General features: G+C 37.8%; 1 protein-coding gene across 25 annotated transcripts in view; it reads right to left on the reverse strand.

Moving 5' to 3' along the window:
- Positions 1–22,404, reverse strand: part of DLGAP2 (DLG associated protein 2) — a 463,247-nt gene that overhangs the window by 28,977 nt on the left and 411,866 nt on the right. For all 25 annotated transcript variants that reach the window (XM_061460679.1, XM_061460699.1, XM_061460675.1 and 22 more), the window contains 2 exons: positions 20,513–20,732; positions 1,282–1,631 (listed from right to left, as the gene is read on the reverse strand). In XM_061460679.1, the coding sequence (XP_061316663.1) occupies positions 1,282–1,631; positions 20,513–20,732 (570 nt within the window). The remainder of the gene's footprint in view (positions 1–1,281; positions 1,632–20,512; positions 20,733–22,404) is intronic.

Raw genomic sequence — 22,404 nt, forward strand, 5'->3', positions numbered from 1 at the left:
AGCTTGCTGGCAAAGCCTGTGCCTTCCTATCAGTCTAATACATTGTGGAACCACATAATTGTATCACACTAAGATGTTAAACAATGAAGTTCAATCAGTAGCTGTGATGTGCTTAACCCAAAGACTTTTCTCTGATGCTCTTGTGAAATTAATGGAAAGGGAATTACTACTGTTAAAGAAAAATAGTATGCTTCCTAGTAGATGAGCACTCTCTCACTGGGCTTTGTTACATTACCTTCTCAAGGTCTAAGTTGCTGTCTTCCAAGATCTATGTTACTGTCTCCACACTACCTGTAACAACGCCAAAATGCATGGCATTTTCTCTATAGTTGGTCTGGCAATAGCAGAGGTTTTTAAGCACAGAACTGAACCCAGTGCTGTAAAAGGGGTTATTCACCTACATTAAATATTCAGCAGAAGAGAAGCCTAAATTTATCTCTGCTCCTGTGTCTCAAAGGACTTCACATTCCTCGAAATTCTACTTCCTGATTTTTAGTACTACCTGGTATTTCCTAGAGATTTATACAAATGACCATTGCTACCTATCTAGTGCTTTCCATTTAGTAGAAGGAGTAGCAATCAATCAAAATTTGCATTTGGAATTGCCTTATTTCATTTGGCTGAAACAATACAACGTGACTGAGCTTTCTGCAGTCTGACACATGTTATGTCAGGTAAAGTAAATATTGTGTGTTTTGATGGACAAATGGACGAATGCTCAAAGACTGCTTTCATCAATGTCATTTCATTATTTGCTGTCTGTAATTATGCTCTATCGGCACTAGCACATTTCTTTCTCTTCCTTGGTACCTTCTTCCCAGCACAACTAAAAATAAGGGAGGGACGGGACTCTTTTTAGGTAGAGTAGCTTTAAGATCCAGCAGCATTACACATTTTCCAAGGTCAGAAGAGAAAGATAATGGGAAAAATACAGTCAAGCATTTTAAAGCTGGTGTAATTCTATAAAAAGGACTGTGAATTCATGGAGGGAAGGAGATGAACATGCTGTTCACCTGTAGCTCTGCAGTATAATTTTCATATCAAGTGTTAATGACAGGTAACCTCCTAGAGATTTATTCATTCATTTTCTTCCAGGTACAGAATATCAGCCGAAGACTTTTCTGCACAGCCATGCTGCCATGATGTGAATTACAATTCATGCTAAGCAGCCAGGGGTTGGTTGTTAGATTATTAGAGCCAGCGAAGCTGAACGACTCATTCTATGCTATTTACAGAAAGAAGGCAAGCAATTCATCACAGACAGATGTTATGATAGGTTACCTGGATCCCTATAGAGGAACGTCGACTCTTAAGAAACTCCTCTGCTTTTGACACCAAAATGGCCTTGTCACTGGTTCGTATTGAGGTGCTCTGGCTCTCGGATGCATGGCGCTGCGCAGCTGCAGTTTCCAAGGCAAGATTCATGGCCTTGTTACTGTCCAAACTGTCAGTGGAGTTGTACATCCCTCGCCCGTCCTGCTGCCATGGGGAAATCCTCTGAGTCCGGCTGTCATGATATGCATCTTGGGTGGATTCTGTGCTGCTCTGTGCTGTGACTGATATCAGTGGCTTGGAAGTGGTACGAGGGGGTACCGGTGGCGGTGTTTTTTTGTAACTTGTGTAAGTTACAGCTGTAGAAAGAATTAAAAAAAGGGAAAAAAAAAAAAAAAAATGGATTAATCTGACAAACTTCATAACAGAAATTACCTTAAGATTATGCTACTTAAAATGAAGACAGTGTAACATAGCGCTCTGTGAACTGCACTACTAATTGAAAATGTCCTTTGGAGTCAGATGGGTATTCACGGAAACATTTTATTACTTTATTTCAGCTATGAAGCAAGGGGTGCAAATGAGAGTCTCAGGTTACAGTAAAGCTGAGAGAGTCAGTAAAGATTTGTGTGTGTTAAGACTTGCACTGGGCAGGTGCACACTAGGGCTTCTGAGGTTGTTTCAGCATGGGGTAAAGCTGATAAGAGAAATAAAGGAAGATTTGTTTTTTCCCCTTTTGTTATCACCTGAACTATGGGCTGTGTACTGATACAGTGTATTAAGAAAGTAGCATCAATATACTGTTACGAAACTATTCAGAAACTTCTACTTTATGGTATGCAATACTTTAATCTGTAAAAACAAAACACCTCCAGGTGTACTGGCTGGAATTAGGCAAGATTGGCTACTTATACAAGAAGCATATGTTACAAAATTATCCACAATACAGTTAAAAAAGGAATTCCAGGCATGCAAAAAATGTTACATTATATGCAAAGCTGCTAGATACCTGGACAACAACAAGCAAAAACTACAAGGAATACCAAAAGCAGTGACTTTTTATCTACTATCCTACATTAAGCCTTAAATCCTTAGAACATACACTGAAGGGGAATAAACTTAAATGGCGAGAATATGGAAATATAGATATGAAAATAGGTTTGGAACAGTGGGAGAAATGAAGACACATGAGCAGAACTATGATTTTTAGTCTGATGACCAGAACAGGTCTGAGGCTGGTTTAACATAGATTCTGTATTGCAGCAAAAGGCTCAATAAAACATCCAAGAAAGCTCTACAGATGCAGAATTGTGCCATTAGTGCTTTCTGACAAAATTTTAGAGATATCATAGAGATAGATATTTAGTCATTAATATTACACAGCTGAATTTTCTAATTGTCTAAGCCCACTATGATTTGTTGGTATTAATGTGAGCATTTCTGTTATGCAAGTGTTTTTCCCCTAGCACATATAATCACAATTCATAAAATTAGAAACTGATACAAAAATGTGTCATGGTATAGCTGTATGTATTCCTGTACAGGAAAATCAAGTCCAATTAATTTCCCGTGTAATTGCAGGAAGATAAAGAAAATTATTATGCTTTCCCATATCAATGATAGTGAAATAGCATAATGTATACATGCATAGACCGGGATAATGAATGACTTAAGGAAAAGGTTTGCCTTTTTCTGGTGTTGTTAAATGCACTGGACATGGCAATAGTGACTCAGGTAACCTTGGAACTGTGTTTTTGATATAAGGCTATGTTGCAGCTCTCTGGAAAGAAAAAACAAGTTTAGGAATTTGCTAATAATCTGGGACTGCTGGGCCTGTGTTGCCAGGCTAGGCTGTGGGAAAAGTGAGCCTAGACAAAAGATCTCTTAAATATTCATTCTTGATAATCATAAATGAAAGGGTGATCATAAATAAAAGAGAGTGAGGCAGAGCTAGGAAGTGAAAACCTTCAGTTGAAGCGTGTTTTAAATTACTATTGATGCTGCCCAATTCTGGTAGAATTGAAAGGAAGTCTTGCTCTGAGCTAAATTACTCTAAGGGAGTGAAACGTGAAAACATGCTCTTCAGTGTGAAACTGTGCTTTTTTTGAAGTGGTGTTTTGTTGTCCTATCACCAATCTTATCTCTTGTCAGTTTTGTAACCAGCAGTAAAGAAGAGGAAAAACCCAATGTTTTTTAGATGCTTTAGGGAATAGAGAGCGTTTAGAAAGAAGGGAGAGGCTCTAAAGCTTGGATTTTAAGACAGTGTCGTATGAGCTCAAGCAGTAGTTCTTAGCGAATTATTTCAGTAAGAAGAAAGTTGCCATAATACTGCTCCTTCCCCCTGCAGATATAGATGCAAGTGATCAAAGTGCTAGGAAACATCAGAAATAGAGACCATAGGGTAAAATAGGGTGAGTGAAATTCAGAACAGGAAGCTATTTTTACCTATAACATAAGACAGGTTATCACTGTTATACTAATTTGCTTTTTTTTTTACTCTCTGTCTTCATGCAGAAGAAATAGCAGTGAATAATGAAACATATGGTAAATGTGATAATGAAACATCACAAGCAAGTCTATCCCTACTACTTGGGCAGCAGATCACTTCTCTGCCTAATGAATATAAATGTTAAACTTCTGTTGCAACCCTTCATAGCTAACTTAATCTTCATTTACATTTCTAAAAAGGAAAAATTCTCCTTGTGGCAAAACCAAAACTGTCACTTGCCTCCCTCCCCATCCCCAAGGACTGAATACTTTATTCTGGATATTTCTGATTGATTCTGTGGAGTGACATGTCTTAAAGCAGCAAGTATTACAGTTACTGCAGTATTCTGGCAAGCATTTGATCATGAGCACTAAACAGGAATTGAAAACCCCACAAAGGTTCACTAAGGAGAAGAAATCAGAAAGACGGAAAGTTTGTGAGAAACTGGCTACGTATTTACAGTGAAATATGGTAGGAAGAAATGCAATTAATTTGTAAGCTACAGTCCCAGAGATCAAATATTGAGCAGGGAATAAAAATTTTATCTCTACCAGTTAATGAGTTCATATCTGGAACAAGTTTCAGAGTCTCAGAAATCTGGGACTAATTGGAGACTGTAACAAAATCAGGTAAGAGGATGGAGGTTTGAATTCGCGAAGCAAACCTTGCCACCCAATTTTATTTGCTTTAATCACTCAAGCAGTTCTAGTGAAGTAAATGGGATAACTGAGATGAATAATTTGATCAAAATTGTCTTAGATAAACTTGGTATGTGTTGCTGACTTAAGTTATGACTACATAATAGATTAGGGACTTGTTAAAGGAGAAAAGTAAGACTGTAATCCATAGTTTACTGTTCATGTGTGGTCTTAGGTCTCTAATAAATAAATATTGGCCTAAGGTTTGAAGCATAAAATTTTATGTCACTTTCAATTTTTTTTCCATTAATCATGGAAACACTTGTGAATGTTCCTGTTATCAACAGCAATGTCTTTTTCTATCATGTTCAATTCTTGGCCTTAGCAGTCACACATACCACATATTATATATAGGAAGAAATATGTTCTTTTCCTAACAGAAAATGAACTTCCTTTTCATTTATCATACCCTTCTTATGCTGATGGACATGAGCTCCTATCAGCTTTGCATCATCCACTACCTCACAAATTTTATTGGCCTTAGTGGTTATTGGCTCAAAGTAAGTATATAAAACCTCCTCATCACTGCTTCATATCTTCTCCATTTTGGGGTCCATCATTCTAGTAACTCCAGAGCTGTGGTGGGTTTTGACATCCTTAGAGGAAGGGCTGGTGCTGGCAATGCAGCCCCAGGGAACTGCGTACTGGCCAAGGGCAGTGCTAGAGTAACTCCATCCATGGTACTGGTGCTGAAAGTTTGCCTGGGAGAAAGAAGACTGGGACAGAGGATCCTTGTCTTCTGTCAAAGCAGGACAAGCTGGGTGTCACAGCCAGCACAAAGGCCGGGAATGAAACACAGTGTGGGGACAGCGGTGTGCAAAAGCAGAGCACCAGGAGAGCAGAGCTATTGCACTACGACTTCCAACTGATTTAAATTGTGGACTTCAGCAGAAGCAGAGACATGCTTCATGTTTTGACATATAAAACATCAGTCCTGGACAACTGTTTTTTGTTTCTGTGGCTCACAGAAATGCACTAAGGATTTCTGATTTCTTTAGTTTTCTGAGTGGCTTAGCATACATGTGCTGGGCAGTCCTGATATTTCTCTTACCAATCCTGCTGCTGAGCAATGAGACTCAAGAAATGCAAAAGCAACAGCCTTCTGCCACGCTGTTAATCAATTTGTAAAATCTATAGCTGCTCTGAAATGCAAAGAAAAGAAAGCGGATGGCACAAGAGGTAAATATCATTTTAAAGTTTAAAATAAACACACAGGGAACTATGAAAAAGAAACTAAAATTTTCCTGCCAACTATATTCACAGGTTATCTTAGTATAGAAAGCTGATTTTTTTTTCCTTTTTTAATAAAGTAGGAAAAATATTTTTTAATAAGATACAATCTATGCCCATCTGATAGATTATGATTGTGAAACAAAAATTATAAAAATGGTAAAAAACTGTACTAATTCTAAACTATGTGTATATTTCAGACTTCCGTTTGGATCAAAGTATCAACTGTTTAGGTACTTCCTTCACTTCAACTTAAACATGTGCAATCGGCTCCACTGGATTTTCCTTTAGGGAAGGACATTGTTAGAGACACCAAAATGGTTCTGTGCTGCTTCACAGTGGGTTAGACTAAACAATGATGAAAACCAGGTATAAATTGTTTCGGAGAAAGAAGCAGGGAGCAATGCAGCATAACGTGTTAATTTGTCACTCACGCAGGAAAAAGTTACAAACATTGATTTGGTTTGTAAGGATTGATACCTTAAGTGCCAGATGACCCTCACATACACAAGATTGCCTATCAGTGCTGCATTTGGCCCAGAGACAGCTACAACTGACCTGTTCTGTAAATCACAATAATTTCTCTTACATCCTTTGTGATCCTGGCTGGGAAGCACTGGTCAGAACCAGAGTATCAGATATTATGGCAATACGGCTGAGAAAGCAGGAAGACAACCCCAGCACTAGAGAACAGGCAATTTGATGGTTTGGACACATAACATAGAAATCCAATGAAAGTTTCCTGACCATTCAGAAGTAACAGGATTTTTTTGTTGTTTTTTATTTAATTGATATATAGCTGGAAGGAGAATAAGCCTCCTAATCTACACTCCATTTGAGTAATCTTCCTTAAGGTTACTGTTGCTACAGCCATAGAAATGTCAGTTACTCTGCCCACATTTCAGTGCCAACAGTTAATACTAGAAATAAAATGACTAAAATAATTTAATTTAGAGATAACTTCAGGTTATCTATGGATATTCAAAGACAAAAGGCAGGAGAGACATGATCTATTTGATGAAATATCAGTGGCCGCAGGTGACATTCGGAACACCTTTCAAAAGGCAGCCTTTTAATAAATCACTGCTGATGGTCCATTTGCAAGACAGTTACCTGAGGGGGTTTTACAAATCAGTATAACCACTAAGCACTTAGTCAAAATAACATTATTTAGGCTGAGATCACAAAGTTAACTGGATGATGAATTTACATGAAAGCACCATCAATTAAAGGAAACAGTTGTCCCTAATGACAGATGGCAAGAGTAAACTGGATTTTGTGTTTTATAAGGAGGTTTATTCAGAAGGAGGATAATTACCCTGTAGGGAGTGTGGATCTGCCCTGGAGGCATGCTGCTGCAGGCAGCGCTCCTCGAGGAACCACAGCCCTGAGAGGAACACGGTGCAGACCCCAGGCTAATGCTGGAACTTCTGCTCTCCACAGGGAAGGTGAATGCTAACCCTGAAACGGTTTCTGAAGAAGAAAGAGTCCTTATAATGAAACGACGCAATTAAATCTAATCCTGCATGAAAAGACTACTCAGCTATTAGTATAGTCTTTTGACCATCATAAATACTGTTCTAACCAAAGGGTTTTACAGTACCATCTAACATGCTTGTCCTTGAAATGCCCTGAAATCTCATCCCTATGCTCCACCATGGTCATCAGGACCTCTGAGCTACTCTTAAAATAAAAATATACATATGAATGCATACAGTTACTTCTCAAAACAAAGTGATGAACATTAAAAAGACCATTAAGAAATCAAAGAGATCTTTAGAGAAAAAAAATACAGCCACAAAACGAGTTTATTTGCTACAAATAGAATGAACTCTTGATGATTTTTCTACCAAGCCATGGATAAGAATACAAGTCCCTATTTAAAAGAGAGGAAGTTGGGACACATCTTTTTATATATGCCTTTCATCAACATCCATTATACACTGGTCTCCAATGCCAAGCATAATTAAAAGGAGACGGTAGTGTTGAACAGGCCAGTATAATTTTTAAAAAGTAAATCTGGCTTTTCAGAAAGTCAAATTCTGAGATGTTAGGAAGAGATTTCCTTCTTGGATCAGTAATGCCTTTAAAGTTTAGTTATAACAAGATGATTTAGAAATCCTAGTTTTGACATGTGTAGTCTCTGGCTACTTAATAAGAAAAAGTGATCTGTTAGAATGACGGTAAAAGGTGAAGTTAAATTAGTTTGTTTGGATCCAAGTCTGATGTTTTTCAGCGGCCACCTCAAAGACCTACACCAGGTGATTTGGGGTCTACTTTCTCTTTACAGTGCTGGAGCAGTATGTGCTCAGGCTCTGGATAGAAAACAAGTGTTTTAGTCCATTACCTGATCATAGGCAGTGATAACTGAATGTAAATACAAGTCCTTCAAAGGACTTCTCAAACACACCCACACTGCACTTAAACTGAAACATCAGCACATCATGTTCTCAAACAGTCCAGGCTCCTCCACCCCTTGTTTTTTTTTTGCTTCTCCCTGGACATCTTCGTTTGCTCCTCTGCTAGTGAAAGATCCTGTCATTTCTGAGGGGTGTCCATGTTCAAGCGTTTCTCCATTTGTAAGGTAATGAAACCATTTTTTTGAACTGTAAGAACATTCAAACCTTGCACAGATAGCCATTAAAACTTGCCAATGTCACACTGTGCTTGAAATTCAAGAGACAATTTTGCTTTAAATGAAGTTAATTCTTTTAATCCAATCTTGGATAGACTTCCTTCAAACATAATCAGACACATACTTTAGTTATTAAAGTATCTTCCTGCTTCTTCCCTTTTATCATTCAGCCCTCCACAAAGAATCCCAGCCATTAAAGGGACCAGGTAGTTTCTTAGTAGAGAAAGAGTCTTTCTGCACTTGGTATCCGTGAAAAGAGCCCTGTTTCTTGCTTTCCAGATTAAGCAGTGAGAAACAGCTATATATTCACAGTGGTATTTTTATGAGCTATTTTATTGGAAAGACTGCTTACGCATACATGAATTTTATCAGCATAGCTTATATGATGGGCTGCATTTTATTTAAACTAAATAACCCAAAACAATGCTTCTGTGGTAGGCAACTGTAACTTCCTAACCTTTCACCTGATGAATCATTTTACCTGTATTATGGTTAAGTAAGCCTGGATATTTGTTACATCCTAAAGTAAGATGTTAATGTACAGTCTCATGTTGCCATAGCCCATGGGGTTAAAATGCTGTGTTCATCCCGTGCTGGTTTGTAAAGTAGAATCTTTTAGTAGCAATGAATTATATCATACCTTCAAGACAGTATTTGAGAACCATACATGGTAATCCATCTCACCTCACATTAGTCACTTAAAAAACAGTCATCCAAGTCTAAGTTAGTTGTCTGATCTCTTTTAGAATTACTGGGGGAAAAACAAGCAATCCAGGGTGCAATTCTCGCCCATCTTAGATACTTATTTTACCAGGAAATGAATCATCCTATGCAGGTGCCTACTATTCTTCATCAGCTGTAAAGACAATCAAGGACAACTAGCTCAGATCATATCTAATTTTGAAATGACTAAAGCAGTGAGATAAAAGCTCTGTCTGTGTGACAGCACTGGTAGGACTCTGATATGCACTGGGAAATAACCTCTCCTCTCTTCTGTTACCTGTGTTCATAGTAAAGGCAAGAGCTTCACCTCCTTTGCTCCACATCTCCTCTGAGCTGGCTGTTAAAGCCTGCATTAATGACTGAGTCCTAATTTCCAACTCCTTTATCTCTTCTGCTTGAGGTACTACATACCACCTAGTAATAGTTTGGTTCAAGATCCCTTTGTGTGCCCACAGATGTATTAAATGCAATTTATTTCTGTTAAACTGATTGCACAATATTAACATGCTGTTAATCCCACTGAAGTTGTTGATATTGAAGTCAGTGAAATCAGACCAATTCACATAAACCCAGGATCTGGACCATTATCGTAACATAGTGACATAGATAAGACTTGTGGTTTTTGTGTGTGACTATTTTTAAGAGTTTTTCAAAACAGCACACCACTGAGTCACTGCTGTCAAATGAATCCCATATAAAATGCTATTTTTTAAGTAACATCTGGTTTTGAAATCTCCCTGCTAAACAGAATTGATATAGCACTTGTGAAAAAAAGACTGAAATCCTTAGCATGACACATAACCTCATTCAGAATTTACTGGGGTAAGGCAAAATTGCTGGATGAGTTTGTGGGGTTTTTAATCTGTGTGTGCTCCAGGTTAGACTCGGTATTCAGAGTAGATCCTTTTAGGCTTAAATTCCACACATCTATCTGCTTTTGTACATGAAGCTAGCAATTAAGTGGAAATGTGACCACTAAATTTGGAAAAAGCTGAAGTACATAGTCTCTCTCCTAGGAGGAGAACAGTATTAAAGGAATTACTGTAATCAAGCCATTCAGTGCGTAAGTTGTTACTTCCATACTGAGGAAACTTAGGTCTGTAGGCAGCCCGTATTACATAAATGATAAAATCTGATTTGGCAGTGTAATTAATGTTAGTCACAAAACAGAAATGCAAATCAAACAAGACATCAAGATCAGAAACTGCAAGCCATTGACAAAGTTAAAAGAGATGTGGGCAACACAAACCTCATGGATTGCTGATGGACAAGTTACAAAAGGTTCTATTTTAGATCAGTTAATTAGCGATAAATTATAGCCTAACCAGCAACCTGTAGGCAGCATGGCAAAGTGCTGACAGCTGTATTGCTCTCCTAAATAGTTCCTTTGTGCCTCTAAAATACTGATGTTGCATTAAACCCCACCATCTCAGTTTTTTGGTTTCAGAAAAGACCTTTACCTATACTCTGTGCAGCTCTTCAGGAATACAGATGGCATTTGTCACATCATCAAAACAGTAAGAGACAAAGAGAAAAAAGAGCTCCAAAAGACTCTTACTGGACTCTTACTTTTCACATTGACATAAATAGAAAATTTGGAAACATTTTTCAGTCGAATCAAAGCCATATTGATGTGATGCTGTACTTAAAAATAATAAAAATATCTCTTCTTGAACTCTCACATAGCCTTATCACTCAAGTCACATAATTGCCATCAGCCTCCTAAGCCCACTCATGGACATATGTAGGCTTACAATTGGTTTTGCTTGTGTATTTTCTATTCTCATTCTTTCTGTAGCTACGTGCTGCTTGTTATTTTCTTTAACTTACAGTAAGGAATTCTAAACTGAATAGGAGGAGAAAAACAGTTTATTCACTTAATCTTAGGGAAGTGCTTCACAGTAGAATAATTTTAAGAGTGCATTATGATAATGGTCCTACATTAAAGAATTTAACTGCTTACAAAATATTTTAATTAAAGGTAATTCAATACCTTTAAATCATTCTTTAAATCTACAGAGAGCTACAAGTTTGGACACAATCTCAGAGTGCAGTCTTGAGATTGGTAACAATATAGGCAGTCGTTAAATCAAGATATCATTTTACCCAAGATGCAGATGGAGTCAGTACCAGTGCTAAAATGACTGTTCAGAAAGCTACTTGCAGGCTGCCAGCCCTGTCATTTACGTGCAGCAAATGGCTCTTCTGGGTTTTGAGCTCTCAACCCTGTATGTCACAGCATGGCTTTCTCAGTTATCTTTGTTTTCAGTGGGACCAGGATTTAATCTTTGATTTCATCCTGTAATGCAATTTCAATAGGAGTGATGTTTATCTCAGATTTATAAAAGTTAGCTAGCTATGCTATGCTCTCATTTTAGGCTATTTGTGTAGACAACAGTGAGAAAGAGGGATGTCCAGAAGACAACTTCTTTCATAATAGATACCAGTCCTAAAGGAAACAAATAGCATTTCATTGACTATAATAGGCCATGAATGTGACTGTCTTTGACAGTTACATTTTAAATATACATAATTGATGAGACGAATTTTTATGAATTAAATTTTAATGTGGTTTTTTTTGTTGTTGGTTTTTTTTTTTAGTGTGGGAAGAAAAAGAGTGGAAATATATGTTTTTTTCTGGACACAGAACTACCCCAAATGGTAACATGTAAAAATAGTGACTCATTAACATATCCTTAATATTCCATTTTCAGGTTTAGAATGCTGAATGATAGGTTACTCAGCTCAAACTCATATCATCCCTAACCCTGTTTGGAGGTCCTCTAGTTACCCGTGAGGAGCAGTAATGAGCTGCTTGTCTTGCTTTTATAATTTTGGTTTCCGGTGTGTATATTTTCATGGACTTTATACTGAGGCTAAAGCTTGGCTCTACAGTGAGTACAGTTTGTTGGTAAGTATTGGGGTGCTATTAAGTGAGTATAAGGCTCCTCAGTGTTCACTCTGTTGGTGCAATAGAATCCACATGCTACATTTGGTCTGAGTTAAAATCACCTAAACATGGGTTTCTAACACCTTTTTAGAGGTCATAGGCCCTCCTGCCTAACCTACAAGCTGCTTGTCTAAACTGATGCAACTCTCTTGTAGGTCCCAAGTGGGCGTCTCAAACTAATCTGAATTTATTGTCATGGGAATTTAAGATTACTAGTTTGCATGAAAGCATCTCTGTTAATCTGGAAGTAAATCCCACACTATTCAAATAACTTGCCTGGCCAAAGGCTAATTCTGTCTGGTTGTGCCCTTGAAATGTAATCAATTTCAGCATCTTTATTTTCTTTAATCCTCTTACAATTATGTTTTAAGTCTCAGGTTTATCAATTGCCCTTCTAGGGCAGATGTGAGCCTAAATAAAATTCCTGACACAGAAATGGAGACTTAAGTACAAGCTCAGTTTCAGGTAAGTGAAAATAGAGGATGGAAGCTGCTGAGAGGCTGGCAGAGATCTGCAAGTATCCCAAGAGGTTTTTATGTTGAAACCCCCATAAAATTTGCAGGAAGTAAAACTAAAGGCAACTCTGAAACATAGAAAACACTGAACACTCTGAGACATTGAAACCTAGATATAGCTTTATTTAAACAGTGAAGAACTTGTTCTATCTCTACCTTCAGATGCCTCTGTTATTGGGAAGGATTTGGGTGGCAGCTACCTACTAGCATTCTGTTCTGGAAAAGGCAATTTTAGAAGTTAGAAATAATGTTCTTCAGGAGTAGCACATTTTTAAGTGGTTAGCATTAATCAAAATGTCCTTGCCATAAGGCAGAACAGTAGTGAAAGCACCTGAACTTCCCTCCCTAAATGCCTGATAATACATTTTTGGAAATAGCTTTACTAGCCAGTGGACATTTTGGAAGTGTCCCTAAGGAAGTGATATCTGACCTGCTGTAAAGAATTTTGTTGTTATTTTGAAGTGCAGCTTTCCTCCTTCTTACATACATTCTATTGGCCCCTGTGCCATTGCAAGGACTCGCAAGAGAAGAATTCCCTTGTGGCTCCACACACAAGTTTTTGGAAGAATTTTTTTACTGTAAAGAAGGTAGAGCAGAACACAGCTCATAAGCCTCCTGCACTGAAAGCATAAAAAGCCAAGGGCAGTGATTCTGCAATTCTATGAATATAAGGTCAACATCAAGACAGTTATGTATCAGTTACATTAATTGATGGACTGAGGCTGTGATGGATAAAATATTACATGCGAGATAGTAAAAATTAACGTCAAAATGCAATCAAAATGATGTCTGTATACCCAGCACATTAAGCATTGTAGTTCCAGCGCATATCATTTATTATGGCTACTGACATATACGCCTTCAACAAAAACTATGACTAAACATATGCAGAGCTTCTGAGAAGACTCCTTAGAGGTCTTTTTCATTCATGGAGTAAGACAGAAAGAGAAGAACTGGCAGGAAGGGGTCCTGCCTTCTTTTTTATTGCAACTACAATGGAGTTCGATGAACTCCCAGACACAGCCACACTGTGAGCATTTCCCAGCTGCACAGACCCACCTGAGGACAAAACCCTCTGGAAACCTCAAGCTGAATAGCTGGCCTGAGATTCACCTCTGCCATGGTTAATTTCTAGCATGTCAGGAAGGCTTCAAACATTAAGCAGTGAATTGCCTGCCTTGCATGATTTTTTTTTCTTTCTTATACATTTTTTAATATAATATCGTACAGAAAATGAAGCTGAGAAAACTCTGTGAAAACTGATACCACAGAACAGCTTTAAAACCAAATTATGCCAGGGAGAGAGCATGTGTATCCTTTTTAATAAAGAAAGAACCAGCTGTCTGGCAAATCTAATAGGTTACGGAGGAATTATGTCAAGTGCAGAACAGCAGGAGCAAAGGAAAAACACTCATTACACATTTTTCAAACTAACCATAGATGGTAGGCAGTGACATAATTTTTTATCTTTGCCTCTGCAGATCATCCGTACCAAGGAGAATGAAAATTATGAAAAACTCCTGGCTACTGCTCCAACTGTTTCCATGCTTCATCAGTGTGAAGAGACTAAGCGGCCAGGCAGCCCCAATTAGCACAGCCTTACTCCATCTCAGGAAATCTCAGACTTAGGAACAGTTACAATGGCTCCTTGGCTATCCTCTGTTGAACACCTTGGACTTCTTCCTAGTGAAGGAAGAAGTCACCTTCTTCTTAGTGAAAAATGTAGAGGGACTTTTTACAAGGGCATGTAGTAACAAGACAAGGAGGAATGGCTTTGAATTGAAAAAGGGTAGATTTAGATTAGTTATTAGGAAGAAATTATTTACTGTGAGTCTGATAAGGCACTGGAACAGTTCTCCCCAGGAAGCTGTGAATGCTCCATCGCTGGCAGTGTTCAAGGCCAGGCTGGATGGGGCTTTGAGCAACCAGGTCTAGTGGAACATGTCCCTGCCCATGGCAGGGGGTTGGAAATAGATGATCTTTAAGGTCCCTTCCAACCCAAGCCATTCCATCATTATATGACTCCCTGGGTCACTTCTACCACGTAGAGTTGCTATTCAAGGGCAAGTGTCATTGTAGCAGCAGAACTTCAATCTATTTAGAAGAATTAAAGACTAATTTTCCCCCCCAGATACACGCACAGCAATGAAAATTATGTGTGGGTATTCAAGTGTAGACCAGGCCTCAACCTTTGTTAATATAAAATTTATTCTCACAGTATAGGCACAGAAGTTGGCACAGCATCAAAGTATTAACTCAGGATCCCCAAACGCTCACACAGATCTATGGTATGTTTCCTGCAGAGAGTTAGAGTGACAGATATTTACATAGAGCCCCAACAGTAATTAAGCAAAGTCAACAGGCAAATTATAATTGGGATAACAGCCTTCTGTATCTTATTTGGACTTTTTTTGGTCTTGTGGTTTTAAACATACCTGTTGTAGATACCACTGCTAGCTATTACTTAGCAATGGATACCAGCCAAAACCTCTAAAACTCAACATTTATTTCCATATAGAGAACAGAAATTGTGGAGATGTTACTTCATGCATACGTTTTCCCATATTTGGCTGGGTTTTCCTAGCCAAAGTGGGTTTGATTAAGAATATCTCAGTAGCCACCTGGATGAAGTACCTCATTCTTAAGGAAATGAAAGGAAATCACACATTATTGATAATAAAACATGTTTGTTTTAGGAACTAGGAAGTATGTCCTTCAAATTTTTGTATTTATATATATTTATAAAATCCCCTCTGAGTCTTCTCTTCTCCAGGCTGAACAGTCTCAGTTATGTTATCCTTTTCTCATGGGAGAGAAGCTCAAGACCTTTCCTCTTAGTGGCCTTTCTTCTTAGTGACCCTTCACTGAAATTCACTGAACTCCAATAGCAACATATGTAGTAGCATGATGACTTAAACTTTTTCCTTCCCTTGGCACTTCATATGTTTGAAAAAAAACCTGAACCTAATAACAAACCCCAAAAGAATACCTACTGTCATTAGTGTTCAGATAGATAGCAACCAGAATCAGTCTGCAGGGGTAGCTGTGCCATGGAACAGTACAACTTCTCAATGAAATACTATATTCTTATGCCTTTATGTTTGTAGGTACATGACCATGTAATCTATTTATTGTCAAGGAGGGTTTTGTGGGTAAATATCAAACATGTGCTCTAAAAATTCACCCTATGTAGCCCCATATTTCAAAAATGGAAAGCCAAAAATAGCTTTAAGTCAGGAGAAAGGAAACCTGCAATTCCTCAGGCATTCTGAGTAATTGTATGAGCTGTAATTGAAAACTCCCTCATGCAATGTGACCTTGTTTGAATTAATTGATTTTGGAATCAGTGCTCAATAGCTCAGTAAGCGTGGAATTCTCTGAAGTTTACTCATTGCCAAGCAGAGTCTCACTGGCTGAGAAAAGTAAAGTGGGCAAAAGACTCGTGTTTTCCAGTGGACTCTTTAGTAAGAGTGTGTTTAGTAGAGCCACCTACTATGAATTAGGTAAAAGGAGGTGCGTATACAACTGATCTGACAGGTTTGCAGTATGCTACATTTTCTAGAAAAACAAAGTCGTAATGATGAACATACTGACCACTTAAGGATAGTAACTATATCCTTTGAACTGACACTTAACATAGGACAGAAATCCAGGAAGTCTTTATGTACTGTGACCCAAACCTCACTTTGCTAAAGTCCATAGTTAGGCGTATTTTTTCTATCATTGACCCATTCATCAAAAAATACAGTTGTAGCCAAAATACTTGGGTTAGAGGAAAATGTGAATTTTTAAGAAACTGAAAATGTTGTGCCCTTTAATTTATCAATCAGCCTGAAAGCTGAAGACCTTAACTGAGGCTACCCAGTGCTTGTTGCTGGAGAAGGACTCAGTACCAATGGCTGGAGTGCTTCAGTTCATCCTTATTGGATTTTTAGTCTTTTCTGCTTTAGCTGCTTCAAATGTTCACTGCTCAGATATTCCACCTGATGGCTGAGTATCCTGAGCAGCAGGCTAAAGCAGCAGTATCTCTCACAATATAGGCAAAAGTGTTTTTATACAATGTATACTAATGCCATCAGAAGAAACTGAGTGTGCCTCCCACATCTAAATAGATAACCTGGTGCTCAGGCTATCCTGGATGGCCAAATATACAAATACCAAATGATTCTCTGTCTCAGACAAGGGGTTTTAGCATGTTCTTCTGATTCACAACAGACAATCCTAACTGCTACCTCCAGTACCATTGCAAGTATTTCTGCATTCAGGGTAAAACCAAACAACATTAGCAAGAAAAAAACAAGAGGAAACAATCTGAAATTCTCTATAACATATGGAGTAAGTCATACACAAGACTCTTTCTACAGACAGGACATGTTACAAAAAAAAAAAAAATTATGTTCTCAGGTGAAGGTGAAAAAAGGGGTAGAGTTGTTTGTTAATATCTTCCAGACCTCCTCATTGGTTATATCTTCATAGTACAATCCAGAGTTGTACCAAGGTGATTGATTTACTTTTCAATAAAACAAGCTAGGTGTTGCAGGCGGGGTAACATGTTACTGCAGCACTGCTCCCAGCCTAGTGCCCTCTGTTTCCCAGCAGGACTACAGAGCCAGGGCTCACTACACACTGAGCTGGTGGTGGCACAGTCTGATACCTCGGGTAGCTTGTGTACCTCCCACAGTGGTCTGCTGCACTACCCAGATGTTACAAGGAAGGAGACTTCCAAGCTGACAGTACAACATATATACATGTAGATAGGCTTAGACAATAGGGAACTAAGCTGGAACTACCCGGAAAAGTGACCCAGATTTTATGAACTCTTCCTGAAAAGTGAACCACTGTTGCAAGAGTAGCAAAGACATAAGACAATAGTAGTTAGGATGACTACTGCGCTCTGTGACTTCCTATTCAGGAAATTACATGTTGTCTGTGATAGAGGGACGAGGTGGGAGGCAGCAGCAGCTGGAGCTGTATTTTCTCAGCTGTGCATCTGACAGCTGCAACGGGATACAGTTCAGCAACAGAAAGCATGTGCTGTCATTCAGGGCTTTTAACACAAAGTATTTTTCACTGGGTTTATTCTCTCTTTACAAAATGAAGTGGAATGGCTAGAAAAGCCCTAACCACAATGAAATATGAGTCTTAGCGGGGGTCACACAGAGTCCAGATCCAGCTTACAGTGTGCCAGCTATGCTGACTGCCTCCTCTGCATTGTAACTTCTCTCATTCATTTATATCTGAAGCAACAGATAGTGCTTTGTGTCTTATCATACAGTCTCCATCAGAGGTGGAAAAGTTTGTTTCCACAAATTATTAAACTACATGGGTCGGTGCAAAAGTAATGTGTTCATTAGTACCATAGATATTACCAATGGACCATCGTCTCTCTCTGTAAATTTGTACACATTTAAGAAGAGCTAGCTCCTGGTAGTTCTTGTTCCATCTACCAGAAAAGCCTGTTAACAGAGACTATTAATAATGTCTCACATAATGTTCATGATATGCAACCTTACTACCTTCTACAAGTTGTTAATGCATCTAGGGACATTTTAGGAAACTGCAAGCTATATTATTCCATAATTTTGTAATTGAATTCATAGATCAAATACTATTTTTTTTTGTTTTAGATTTTTTTAATATGAATTAATTTTTTAGCTAAGCCTGTGTGTTATGATTTGCTTTACAACATTGATAAGAGGCAGTCATGACCTATATCACTAAAAATTCAAGTAATCATTAAATGGCAATGCCTGTTAATATTCTAAGCAATTGCCTTAGTTTCTTTTCCAAGAAGAGTTTGTTACATCAGAAGCCAAAAAGGAATCAATGTAATTTTCCTAGGAATTCAAAAGTCTGAATTGTAAATGAATGCTGATGTGAAACTTCGACCTTTTTGACATTTATTTGAATGAAGCCCACATAAATGTCAAATATCTGCCAACACCATTTCCACGTTTCAGGTAACTATTTCTTTTGCAATTTTCAGGCAAGGCTGGAGAAGTAAGAGTTTTCTGAGTTATAGCAATGATAGCAAAGGAAGCATCTCCCTCCACAGGGACAGGGCCTGAAGAGACAAATATGGAAGAACTGCACCTGGGGCTTTAAAAAGAAGAACTTATTTGGCAACTGAAATTTTTAACTAAGAATGAACCACAGAATCCTTACTCTTCCTGTAAATCAAATAAATATTTCTAATTTGAATATTTGTCTTACATAGAAGCTGAGGTCAAACTTGCTTAGTCATACAGAGGTATTATTTTGAATACATAACCACACTCAGGACTGCATACAGTGCACAGGCTTGGAAACGGTTTTGGCTCAGGAAAATATCTCACATCATCCTTTTTTTCTCCAGAATGTCAATATCACCTCACCACAACAAAGCAGAAACATTACATATTTGGGCAAGAAAATCGATCTGATAAACCATTCCCAAGATGTGGGAGAAGCCATGAAACGAAGGCTGGTTTTCAAAACCACAGTATTTAACCAGCAGACCACTAATCAATGTGAATCATTTCTCATAGGTATGAAAACACTGGGCTGCAAACATATTTACTGCCTAATCTGGTTGTTTTCCCAAACATATTCTATTATTCAGCGGTTTTTTGTCCTGGAGAAAATAAAATAAATTCCTTTCAGCAAGAATTTTAGGCTTATCTAGCATATAAACTCAAAACAGCATAGGTTAAAACCAATTAACTTGGTAACCAAAGTAATTCTGAAAGTATTCCAGTTCAGTATCTGGAGTCAGACACCAAAATAGATATTTAGTTGTGTCTTTTGCCATGGAAGGTTACTTCTTAATAATCACACAGACATATGACAGAGATGAAAATTAGTCTCTGGGGTAGCAATAAAATCTCATTTTGTATCATGACAGCATCTCAATTAAACAAAGTTTCCCTAGAGGTGGCACTGTAAGCCACAACTTCTGATTTTACACAAAGTTATATACAGCAATTAAAATCCTATGCTTGAGATAAAATAACATTTTATGTTACTTCTGAAATGCAAATTTATGTTATTCAACCTCAGCTTACTTGCTTTATAATCTCCCACTGATCTATCATACAACAGATATGTCAAGCAAATAACTTAAAAAGTATTTTCGCATGATACACCTTGAGCTCTATTTTTACCTTTTGCAGATGGGTAGCCTGCACTGCAATTTCATAGTATGTGGCAAGGAAAATATCATCATTAGGAGCTGACATTAATGTATTTGGAGACATAAAAGTGAATTTGGATCACTTAAGAAAGAATATGTATTTCTTATAGATATCGTTTTAATTATTTAATTGCTATGTGTGCAATATTTTCTCTACCAAGACTAAATGCTAATATTCTAAAATGCATAAAGTTATTACCTTTATTAAACAACTCACAAGAGAAATAAAGTTGCTTCAAAAATTTTAGAAGACCCTAACAGTGAATCGTACAACAATGAATAATGGTTACTGATGAATAATAGCTGATGTGTAAAGCGTTCCATAAAGTTTATGATTCAGAGCATTGATAAAACTGGTTAGACCTTTTCTAAGAGTGAGTAGCTAATTACCTGCGTAGTTAATTGCCTGTAAGTATTTAGAGCAAATATTTAAAATCTTGCTTCTCTTTTTTGTTACTTTAAGGGCCTAAATTAAAATCAGTGCAACTGGTCTCCTTTAGAAGATTAATTACTTGAGAGATAAAAATACTTAAAGGTCTGATAATAGCTAAATGATATCATTTGAACTTGCATTTTTATAGTTGCATCTGGGTAACTGTCTGTATGGAAAATGGAGGTCAAAATTCCATGTCATTATATTATGTTTACAGGGTTCTCCCCAGAGGGAGCTTATTTTAGGCTGTAGCCACAACAGCATGTTACAAATGTAAGAATACTGGTGTCAAAATTATCACTACACAGGGAAATTGTTTCTGGTGTCAAACATCCCTTTACAACACAAGAAGACATATTTTTACATGCAGAACATTGGGTCAGTGTAATTTGCTTACCTGTGGTTGACCTGATAGTTGAGGTGATGTTGGAAGATGCCATCGCAGGTATACATTCATCATCTTGGGAATAGCCTGCCTGAATGGCACGCAAGTAACTGTGGCTTCTTGTTCGGAAACATCCAGGGAGGTCAAGGGCATCCATTGCCTGAGCTTCAACTTCACTAAACACTGATTCACACACCGATTCAAATTGCCCATTAACCTCTGCTTCACTCATCTGAATAAACAACAACAATGCATTTGATTTTTGACTTGCTTTTTTGTGATCATCACGGCCTCAACATCTCAAATGGACACCTGTACATTGATGAAGAACTGTTTTAGCAAATAGTTAAAATGTAGTAATCCCTTCTGATCACATTCACATTTTTTTAACTTATATCAGCTGTTTATATGTATATAGTAAGTACATCACATATGCCATAAAATTGATTTTATGTTTAATATTTTTTGGCATATCCAGAGGATTGTAAATGCATGATTTAATGGGAATCAACAGGATCACTCTGTGCTGATAGAAATCCATGTTCTGCCAAGACAGGAGAACAGAAATCAGCTATACTAATATAAGCCTCAAAAGGTGAGGGTGGATTGCCTGGCTTCCTCACTTATCAGCAAAGTTACTGCTCATGTGGACATTTAGCCTGTGTGACAGGTTATCTTCCTCTCACTATAAAGGGGCTCAAGGAAGGATCTCATAGTCAAAAACATGTAAGCTCAGAGGAGGTGATGCTTCTGAAAGGTTTCAGAAATACTGCCTCTAGACTTGTGTCCAGTGAATAAAGAGCTATTGTGTGAAATAGAGTGAAAAGTGGTCAAATGAGAAAATAATGCTTCAGCTGAGAATGGCCCTAAACCTACCTCATTTCCTGGTTACCTGGGTTAGCCATTCAACTACCATGGGAGAACAAAATGCAGACACTACTGCTACTTTTTCTTTAGCATCATTATTTTAAGCCTGACACTTGTGTCACCAGGCGTGCTGAGGATCCCAGCCTGTCAGAGCACCCTGCATGTGCCTACCTGCATCACCTACCAGGTCAGCCCCCTGTGGGATTTCAGCATTCCTCTCCAGCTCCCTGCAGGGCTTGGGCAGGAGACTGCATCTACCTGCTGGTACTGCCTGCAGGCTGGCCATGATGCAAAACTGTACATTTTTAGGTAGCTTTTATGATAAACAGTGTTTAGGCAGGCTGGCCAGGTTTAGGGAACCTCTCAATAGGGAACTGTATATTGCAGTTTTGAAGATGAGTGCCTAAATTCTACCTAAGTTTTTTTAACAAGTTCTTTGAAGTCAGGCCTAGCTACTTATAAATGTACTAGAATAATTCAAAATTATGACAATCCAAAATCAAATAGGAAGTTTAACACTGGAGAGACAAATGCAGGACCTCCTGATGACATTTTTGTTTTTAAAAAGGAGAGTGCTGGAAATCAGAATCACTATAAATACCAAGTTAAATTTGTAGCATCACTAAACAGCACATCCAGTTGATATTACCTTTTCTAAACAGCTGCTAAGTGCTAAGTGCATTTTTCATTATTACTGTTTCTAGAACATTATTCATTATGGAAACAGTGAATGCGAATGTTTCAAACATTTGAGGATCTTGATTAAGTAAATGGAAATTTCATATGGAACTTCTGATGATAATGAATAACTGATATTTTAATTTCATGTAAGACATTTTGGCTACTACATCTCCTGAAAGGAATTACATTACCCTTCATAAAATTTGCTTCTAATAAAGTTAAGTAGACTAATGCAATCTTGAAAAGATTAGGAAAAAAAAAATCTTACTCTGAAATACTGTGCATACATCATTGATCAGGGAATTTATGGCAATTTAGTCCATAAACAATTTAAGTCTTAACCACTTCTTTCAAAC

The sequence above is a fragment of the Pezoporus flaviventris genome, unplaced genomic scaffold (genome assembly GCF_033815535.1).
Source record: "Pezoporus flaviventris isolate CSIRO_AGI_PZ_B2104156 unplaced genomic scaffold, CSIRO_AGI_Pfla_v1 ptg000031l, whole genome shotgun sequence".
NCBI lineage: Eukaryota > Metazoa > Chordata > Aves > Psittaciformes > Psittacidae > Pezoporus > Pezoporus flaviventris.